This window comes from Colletes latitarsis, chromosome 3 (genome assembly GCF_051014445.1).
Source record: "Colletes latitarsis isolate SP2378_abdomen chromosome 3, iyColLati1, whole genome shotgun sequence".
Classification (NCBI taxonomy): Eukaryota; Metazoa; Arthropoda; class Insecta; order Hymenoptera; family Colletidae; genus Colletes; species Colletes latitarsis.
This window is the reverse complement of record NC_135136.1, coordinates 40,457,103-40,466,524: the sequence shown is the minus strand read 5'-3', so window position 1 is coordinate 40,466,524 and position 9,422 is coordinate 40,457,103. Positions and strand designations below refer to the sequence as shown.

The 9,422-nt window shown below is 46.0% G+C and overlaps 2 protein-coding genes across 2 annotated transcripts; both read left to right on the top strand.

Annotated features, from left to right (window-relative positions):
• The first annotated feature begins 302 nt into the window (after positions 1-302).
• On the top strand, positions 303-5,832 carry Ir8a (Ionotropic receptor 8a). Its single transcript, XM_076762943.1, has 16 exons — positions 303-417; positions 1,589-1,741; positions 1,983-2,186; positions 2,265-2,431; positions 2,512-2,703; positions 2,786-2,956; positions 3,038-3,235; positions 3,320-3,538; positions 3,601-3,700; positions 3,825-4,002; positions 4,126-4,309; positions 4,430-4,551; positions 4,632-4,779; positions 4,853-5,022; positions 5,208-5,329; positions 5,396-5,832. Exons 1-16 carry the CDS (start codon positions 333-335, stop codon positions 5,674-5,676), a joined length of 2,694 nt encoding a protein of 897 aa, XP_076619058.1. The 5' UTR covers positions 303-332; the 3' UTR covers positions 5,677-5,832.
• Positions 5,833-6,895: 1,063 nt separating this feature from the next.
• Positions 6,896-9,126, top strand: LOC143340623 (uncharacterized). The gene is made up of 2 exons (XM_076762801.1): positions 6,896-6,910; positions 7,030-9,126. Exons 1-2 carry the CDS (start codon positions 6,896-6,898, stop codon positions 9,124-9,126), a joined length of 2,112 nt encoding a protein of 703 aa, XP_076618916.1.
• Positions 9,127-9,422: the final 296 nt, after the last annotated feature.

Genomic DNA, 9,422 nt, shown 5'->3' with positions numbered 1-9,422 from the left:
TACCATCGACCGCGTGCAATCAGGTTGGTAATCCTTGGCGGCCGACAGGTCGACCGATAAATCGATGCTCGATGGAAGACGTAGCGTGGCAGGATGTCACATCGTGGCCGGTTCTTTGTTCCGTCGCGATTCCTACGTCCGCGTAGGTAAAGTGCATTTCACGGGGGATAAGGATCACGATTTGATAGGCATCGGTACAATATTCATAAGCAGTCAACGTGTCCATCCGGCGCAGGCGTCGTCGTCGTCGTCGTCGTTATCCTCCAGGTTCTCCGTTCGTTCGCGTGGTATACAACTGTTCGTTCATCCGGCACCGACTCCGGTTCTCCACAATGTCAGAGACGACGGTGATCGCGAGTCTGTTGATCCTCGCCTCGATCTTCGGTTCATCCTTCTGTCAAACGCCGATGGCCATGCGTAAGTCTCGTTCACCGGTAACTTTTCAACTTTCGAACCACTCAAATCGGTACGCAGAAATTTTGTTCGTCGATACCTTAAAAAATTTAACGAATATGGCGAGTAGAACGATGGTGGACTCTGTTCGCTACCATGAGTCATCCGGAAAAATCCTAAAATTGAATTTACCAATTAGATATTTAAACTGTAACGATGTCGAATGCTCGTGATTCTTGTTTTTGTTTTAAGTTACATTTATTTTCAAAGAGAATTGACATTAAAATTTGTTTCTAAATAGCTAGGATGTGGAAAATGTCCCAAGACTAATGAATCTTTATTTTAAATTCATATTGGCTTATAAATTCGGATTTGTCGATCGTGAATATTTTACGCGTTAAGAATCGACGGTGATGTTAGTACCATGCTTTTACATTAACGTGATTAAAATAATCTGATACGGGTTTGCCAGGCGTATTAGTTAAACTAATAACAATGCCCGATTTAATCTATAGTCACATTTTATGTCTTTCGAACATGGATACATTAGAAGATAGAAGATATTTTACCGATGATATCTTTTCGTTTAACGCGTTAAGTGCTGAGCGAATTGTTCATGCTTCTACGTTTTATTTTACAGTATTTTCAACGATATTCTTGTAACGTCGACAACATAAATTCAGCCCTGTTATCATAACTCTGTGTGTGACGCGTGGTAGCGAACGTGTTAAACATTGATTGGATCGTATGAAAGTTTTATTCGTTTCCGATACCTTGATACGAAAACCGACCTTATTGTTGCTGAATTATTTACATGCTAAACGTCTGTCTAAAACATTCCCATCTCCAGTGCCGACACTATATCGTCCGTGGTCCTTGACACGAAAAGGAAACGTTTTAAGCAACGATCGACGATGATCAAGGGAAATAAAAAGGACACGTAGGAAACATATTAAACTGCTCTACGAGTATTTTTTAAAGGAACAGGCAGCTTCGCCGATTGGCGTGCATTTTCTCACGATCATCCGTAACGTGCAGATAATTAGTGCACGATTAGATACTATCTGTTCGAATAAACGCGTATCTAACGATGCAATGTCGTAGATGCAACGAGGTCGCGTGCTTCTGGAATATTATGCATTTCAGTGAAATGTTACAATAGGGAATCCGTATGATAGTACGAAAATATTTATAGTGATCGTGGTCGAGGAACCAGACACGCCGTTTCTGAGCATTCTGAACGACGCTATACCCCAAACGGAAAAGAATTTCGGCGCAGACATCATCACTGTTCACATTTCTACGGTCACAGTGGACAGAGCAAACGTGATTGCCAGTTTCGAAAAAGGTTAAAGAAGCAACGTAGCAATAGTAGGGAAACCTTGCGAGCCGTGTTTACGTCTGAGTACAATACCAAAGTAATTTTAAAATCCAAAAAATGGTATCGATGCCTCGAATCCATCAAACATTCGAAACAGACACGACTCGCATGTTTGTACCCGGACCTATTGTTAGCAACATTCTATTATTAATCTGCTCCGCCGTAGCCGCGCCATTCTTATTCTGGTTTCGTTAAAATCAACTTGCAGTATGTGCTGCCTTATTTAAGGGAATCAGTATCATACTCGATCTGACTTGGACGGGTTGGGAGAAGCTTCGAAACGTAGCCGACGAGAACGGAATAATATACAAACGCGGGGATTGCCAGATAAATTCGTACGTGCAGGCGATCGATGATCTTTTGATGTTGAAGAACGCGACGGACGTGGGACTGATCTTCGAAGATGAAAGGGGTACCTTGACTTCGTTCTTCCCTCGATATTCGTTGACCTTCCGGCGACTGTTTGACAAAACGTCTTTACTTCTTGCAGAGCTCAATCAGAGTTTGTACTATTTGATCGGGAACTCGATTATACGGTTGGTCGTGATCGACGAGTTCACGGACAAAACAGTGTCCAAGATACGCAGCATGAGACCGTCGCCATCTTATTACGCGATTTATGCCAGCACCGCGAAGATGGAGGAACTCTTCAGAACGGTGACTGATTTACGCGTTTAGGGTCATTTTTAAAAATTCTATAAGACAACAGTGTCTCGTAACGCTACGAAACTTTGCAGGCTGTTCAGGGAGGCTTGGTCAAGAGGAACGGAATATGGAACCTGGTGTTCACCGACAACAATTACAAGGACTTCAAGTACCTAAACAGCGATTTACATTTAAACATTTCGGTGACCGTTCTATCGATGCGATCGGACGTTTGTTGTCGGTTGATCGGCGAACCATCTTGCAATTGTCCCCCCGATGCACAAGTATTTGAAGATTTTTCTATTCCTTACTCCTGATCTCCATGATCCACGGATAATTGGCTTCTTTCGTTCCATGTCTACGCAGATATTCCCCCACTACTTTAGACGATTATTAGGCCTGTTAGTGAGCTTGATGAGCGACCTTCAGAAATCAGGGATCAACGTGGAGCCTAAATCTATTCGGTGCAATTCGCCAAACGCTACTCAAACATTTTCAAATCACACATCCGAGACGTTCAACAAAAACTTGATAGCAGTGAGTCACTCTGCGAACTTAGACAATGCTTCGTTTCTTGTTTGGTGGATTATTAAATCGTAATGGTTCCGTGGCCGTCAGAGATTAGGAGGCAACGATACTTTCGACTACTGGTCTGACAAAGGACTGATCACGTATAAAGCGGAAATTGACGTGGAGATTATGAAAAATGGAGTTTTGGAGCCACTGGCCACCTGGACCAGACGCAGCAAGATAAAGGAGGTCGAGGGAAAGAAGATAGAGCCTGCAAAGAAGTTCTTTCGAATCGGAACTGTGCCTGTAATTTGACGAAATCTTCTACTCGAATTACTGGAATGGCGTATTTTGGTGCAGCGTTTAATACGATTTTTAATATCGCGTCAGGCAATTCCTTGGGTGATGCCCAAAGTAGACGCAGCTGGAAAAGTAATGAAGGACGAAAACGGGAAAGAATTATGGAATGGCTACTGCATAGACTTCATAAAGAAGCTAGCCGAGGACATGCAATTCGATTACGATCTCATCGTGCCGGAAGATCGGCAATTCGGGAAAAAATTGGCCAATGGACAGTGGAATGGTTTGATCGGTGATCTCGCGAAAGGAGTAAGTGTCTTCGACCCGTTAGAAAATATTTTCTATAAAAAAGAGAATATTTCATCGTACAGGAAACTGACATCGTGGTTGCAGCACTGACAATGACATCAGAGCGCGAGGAGGTCATCGATTTTGTTGCCCCTTACTTCGAGCAGTCTGGTATACTTATTGGTAAGGAATTTCTATTTGCACAGCTACTCGTGTTCAGGGCACTTCACTCTCGTGACCTCTCTGTTTAATCTTGAGAGTTCTATCTCTAATTAATACTTGTATTCGCGCAATTATTCTTTGCAAGTGATTAGAAAGCCTGTCCGCAAACCGTCATTGTTCAAATTCATGACGGTCCTCAAAATCGAAGTGTGGCTGAGCATCGTGGGAGCACTGACACTGACAGGAATCATGATTTGGATATTGGACAAGTATTCCCCGTACAGCGCAAGGAACAACAAACGCCTCTATCCATATCCTTGTCGGTAAGGATCGCGTAGATTCGCTTCCAAATATTGAAATCTAATGGAAAGGATCAGAGGACAGTTCCTATTTGGGAAGAAATAATTGGAAATGATTTTTAAATAGGACAACTGTCTTTTCTGCAGAGATTTCACGTTGAAGGAGAGCTTCTGGTTCGCCCTGACCTCGTTCACGCCTCAAGGAGGAGGCGAAGCACCCAAAGCTCTGTCGAGCAGAACCCTCGTAGCTGCTTATTGGCTATTCGTTGTTCTGATGCTTGCCACGTTCACTGCAAATCTGGCAGCGTTTCTCACAGTGGAAAGAATGCAGGTTCCTCGACTGTTTTCGTAAACATATTCGTTTCCAATGTGCAGTTAATAGAGTAGACTCGATTGCTGTTCGATTACCTCTGGCAATTTGTACTTGTACCACTTTCGTCTCTCTATGTAGACACCCGTGCAATCCCTGGAGCAACTGGCGAGACAGTCGCGAATAAATTACACCGTTCTGGCCAATTCCAGCGTCCACCAGTACTTCATGAACATGAAAAACGCGGAGGACAAGCTGTACACGTGAGTCGATGATTCGTCCATCGAAACGAACACAGAGTTTATCGATCTTATTTATTCTTGTTCCTTCGACTGGTCCGTAGCGTGTGGAAGGAGATCACGCTGAACAGCACGAGCGACCAGGTGGAGTACAGAGTTTGGGATTACCCTATCAAAGAACAATACGGCCACATATTGCAGGCGATCACGCAAGTTGGGCCCGTGGCGAGCGCCGAGGAAGGCTTTCGAAAGGTAATCGTCCAAGGAACGAACGCTAGGGAAAATCATTGACAAGCACCGCCGCCTTTTTTTGTCCCGTGTTCAGGTGATAGAAAGCGAGAACTCAGAATTCGCTTTCATCCACGACTCGTCGGCGATAAAGTATGAAGTAACTAGGAACTGCAATCTGACGGAGGTCGGCGAGGTGTTCGCCGAGCAACCTTACGCAATCGCCGTACAACAAGGAAGTCACCTGCAGGAGGAAATAAGCAGAAGGTACGCGTTTCGACCAACCCTCCCACACCGATTCCCGTTTAACTCGACGAAATCCGGGCCCAAATCGCGACCAACTCTTGCGGTGTACTGATAGGAACTAAAACTCAGTCACGATCCTCATTTACTGTCCGCGAGACAGACTCGTTAAAGTACGGTAAGGGGTTAATTCGATCGGTTCGTTGCAGAATCCTCGATCTACAAAAGGATAGGTACTTCGAGACTCTGACGTCCAAATACTGGAACCAGTCTCTGAAGGCCCAGTGCCTGGACTCTGACGACAACGAGGGAATCACGCTGGAAAGTTTGGGTCAGTTGTTTTACTTTTTCAATTGATTAAGTAGTTTTATTTTATTAATGCCAACGCAACGTGTAGGCGGAGTGTTCATAGCAACCCTGTTTGGGCTGGCTTTGGCTATGATCACCCTGGCCGGCGAGGTCCTTTATTATCGCAAACGCAGCGACTCGCAGAAGGACAAACGAAAAGAGAAAAAGAAACCGAACAGCGTCGAGAACGAGAAGGTGATGCTACAGAAGATGGCGTCGAAGCTGCAGCTGAAACCCGCCCCCACTAATCCGTTTTTCGAAAAAAGTACGAACCCCCTTCGCGTTTCTCATATCTCGGTGTATCCGCGCAACTTTACCTTCAAAGAGTGAAAACTCTTAATATGTAATAGATAATATGTTTACTCTGTATAAACGACCATGTTTCGAAGATCAGACGATACGCATTGTTAATAAACATCACTGCACAGCAACGACGATACGAATAAACTTTATACAACGACCCTTCGTAACGGCCAGTGTCTTTCACTCTTTCAAAACTTTGCTATCGTTTAACGTAAGTTCTAGAAACGATTGTACGCAGATCGTAATTGTAACGAACGACATCTGTTTCCTCCAGCTGTGGATCAATAAAGTTTATTGCGAAGCTAACTGGTATGTGAAATTGCACGAACAACTATCTGACTAAATGATTCTGCAAACATTTCTTCTAAGATATCAGATCGTTGCACACGAAATGACTGTATCTTGTAAGGGTGTTTAACGATCCCCGACTGTAAGAAATTTTCAAATTGAATATTCTGCATTTTTCAGCCGCTAGATCCGCGTTAACGGTTTCTTGTCGCGAAAATAACGCTCGACCAGACCGCGATTTTTTCGCGACGGAGCTTCGTCTCTCGAGTGACTTTTTAGTTCGAACGCGGTAACGGAATTGCATAAATGAAAGTGAGCAGTTAGCAATCAGTCGTCTGTATCGTTGCGATTCGTAACGTTTTGTCGCAGTGACGGACCCAGAATCGCCCTTTTAGATCATTTCAGAAAACCATGTAGCTGGAGCAGACACCAACGATAAAGGTTTCTTTTAAATGGTCGATAAAAAGCAGGTATCGTCGAAATGATCTTCTCTATCGTCAAATTACTTTCTTGCGCCATTGTAACAACCTCTGGTCAATTAAAATGAAACGGAAAACAAGGCGTCGAAAGTAAAACAGCTTCCAGAGTCGAAGTGTCTCTGAACTGTCGGTCGCAAGAAATAGTTCTCTTTGTATTCAGATTGGAATCGACGCCCGTGTAGTCGCTGGGAGCCTTTTTGCTCTTAACGAGGCAAAAATGACAGTTTTATCAGTCGCCACAGGCGGCCGGACAACGTCCGGCACTGTTTTACGGTCGCTGATTCAAATCGTTCTGATCAACGCGCCTGGTGTTCACTGACTCCGTGCCGCAAAGACGAAGGTGGGGTGTGTCCTTTTGGATCACGAAGTCAATATAAAGCCTTTCCGCGCCAAGGCGAGATCATTTCATGGGAAAGTGATGTGGCTCGTCGAACCGGAACCGGAAACGTACTAAGCTCACTGATCGCTGGATTTACAGGATGGCCGCTTCTAAGGTAAATCGTCCTTGCTCCTACCTGGTAACCCTTTTCGTTACCACTCGAAGATCTCCATACTTCTTGCAAATATTTTCCTGAAACGAAAAACGTTCTCAATAGCTTGAACTTTCTTTTAGGTGTGTCTCGTGCTGGCTATCTTGTGCGCCTCGACAAACGCAAGGTTCAATCAAGAAAGCTTCAAATCACCTGCCGATCGTAACTATCCATGGATTCGCCAGGACTTCGGTCCCTCCGAGGATTCGCCATCTTTCAGTCGTTTCTCAGAATTGAAAAAGAGACAGTCAGCCGTCGATTCCACCGAGCCTTTCCACGAATCGAAGGAATGGTTCGTCACTAAGAAGATACCCAGAGAGAACAAGAGCTTCAAGAAATTGGTGTCTCCGTTTTACACAATCACGGAGAACGACGCCAAGAAGTACAAAGACATCGCGCTGAAGTCTGGCTTGCCCTATTGTCAGAAGATAAAAACCAAACGGTCCGACAGCAACGCGAAGGACAGCATGGTTTGCTACAAATGCAAGAACCCTAAGAACGGATCCACCTACGAACAATGCGTCTATGTTTCTCAACCAATAACCGACTCTAGCGACCTCGACGACGTCGTCGCGACGCCGTCGGGCTTCAGAAGCAAACGATCGAACTCTGGCGAGGAATTTTCCCGTTTCAAGAGCTCCGATAATTACAGGGATCATGGCAGTCCGTACAGATTCAACGAGAAGCTGTTCTCGGACGCAACGGACGACGTTCCGGCGGAATACAAAAACAAGGACGAGAGGTGCGAGAAAGTCGTGAAGGACTCGATGGTCTGCATGGTCTGTAAGGACATGAAGAGCAACGGCAAGTACGAGCAGTGCTCCTACGTTCGGCAACCCAACGAGAAGAAGTACACGTACAGCAAATCGAGCTCCTACAAGAATCCCGAAAGACGAGCGTCGAAAGAGGACGAGGACTTCGAGAGCAAGCCAGTCAGAGAACGCTCGGACCTCGAATCGGAGAAACCGGACAGAGGATCCCACGAAGAGTCCAAGGAGTCCAACTGCAAGCAAGTGGAAAAGGACTCGAAGACCTGTACGGTTTGCAAGGACCCGGACACAGGAGCCAACTATGAAAAATGCTCGTACACCTATCAACCTGACGACAAGGTCTACAAATTCAGCAGCTCCAAGAGCATCGGGAGCCCGCGTTCGTCCAAGGACAGTCCAAGTTACGAAGGTAAATCCTCGGAGAAGCTGGAGAGAGACGACGAGTACAGAAGCGACTACTCGATCCCCGAAAGCTACTACGAGAAACGCCAGTCGCCTGGATCGAGCTCCTACTTCAAGGACGACGAGCCTAGCTCCGACAGCGAGTCCTTCGACTACGAGAAGTCCAGGTCGGAGTCGGAGAAGATCGCCAAGAGCATGGAACCGAGCAACTGCAAAGAGGTGCAGAAGGACTCGATGACCTGCAAGGTGTGCAAGGACCCTAAGACCGGAAGCAACTCCGAGCAGTGCTCCTACAGGTACCAGCCGACCGACAAGAGCTTCTCCTACACCAAGTCCAAGTCCTTTGGCACCCCGACGAAAGCTGAAGACAGGTCCTACGACGGATCGGAGAACAAGGAGAGCAGCGAACCGAAATCGTCCTTCGAAGAACGAGCCTACGAGTCCAAACCCGAGGCGAAGCAGGAGTTCACGACGAAATCTGCCCCGAAGAAGGTGGAAGCTGACTTCTACGACGCCTTTAAGAAGAAAGCAGAGATACAGAAGGTCCTGCAGGAGTTCCAAAAGGAGGATCGGTCTAATTGCAAGAAACTGATGCGCGATAAGATGACCTGCTACCAGTGCGTTGACGAGAAAGGCTTCCACAAGGAGGAATGCGCGTTTGTGACCGCCGACGAACCTGGGGAAGACAAAGCGGAGTACGCGGAGTCGAAGGAGGTCCAGGTGGAGCCTGTTAAGAAGTCCAGGTCAATGTTGATCGAGAAACGCATGGACAATGTTCCTCTGGACGCAGACGCTTCTGCCAGCGAGAATGTTTACAGTAAGAGGGAGTTACCTGGGACCAAGAACTCCGAGGAGGATGAGGCCAAGGAAGCAGAGGCCTACGAGTACGTGGCTGAGACCAGACCTGTCTTCGACAAGGTCCTCGGGCTGACGCTTCCGGCGTACATGCTGAGCACTTCCGATCACGAAGAGGAATTCGACAGGATCGTGTCCTCCAGTAGATTTTAAAAATGTTGTATCATTAGTAGCTTTGGTGGTTCAGTTTTCGAAGGTCACTGAGAATATGTTAAAAATTGTCAGACCCTATTAAGCACTTTGCAAAACAACGATACGTATTTAGCCTTTAAGTAATGGTCGATTGTTGTATTGTATGGGTTTGTAATTAAACTGTTTTCTTGTTCGAACGACAGTGAAACCGATGTCGGCCATTGGGATCGTGTTAGGCGTTTTACGGTCGATCTAGCACGGTTTCAATATCGTTCGGGAGATTTCGCTCGTTCTGCGGCGCGCTTTCGCGACACGCA

What these genes read in the sequence shown, in the direction of transcription:
- Ir8a (XM_076762943.1), top strand. Translation starts at nt 333, where the DNA reads ATGTCAGAGACGACGGTGATCGCGAGTCTGTTGATCCTCGCCTCGATC. An exon ending in TCAAACGCCGATGGCCATGC is followed by an intron (nt 418 to 1,588) that starts GTAAGTCTCGTT and finishes AAATATTTATAG; the next exon opens with TGATCGTGGTCGAGGAACCA. An exon ending in TCAACAAAAACTTGATAGCA is followed by an intron (nt 2,957 to 3,037) that starts GTGAGTCACTCT and finishes CGTGGCCGTCAG; the next exon opens with AGATTAGGAGGCAACGATAC.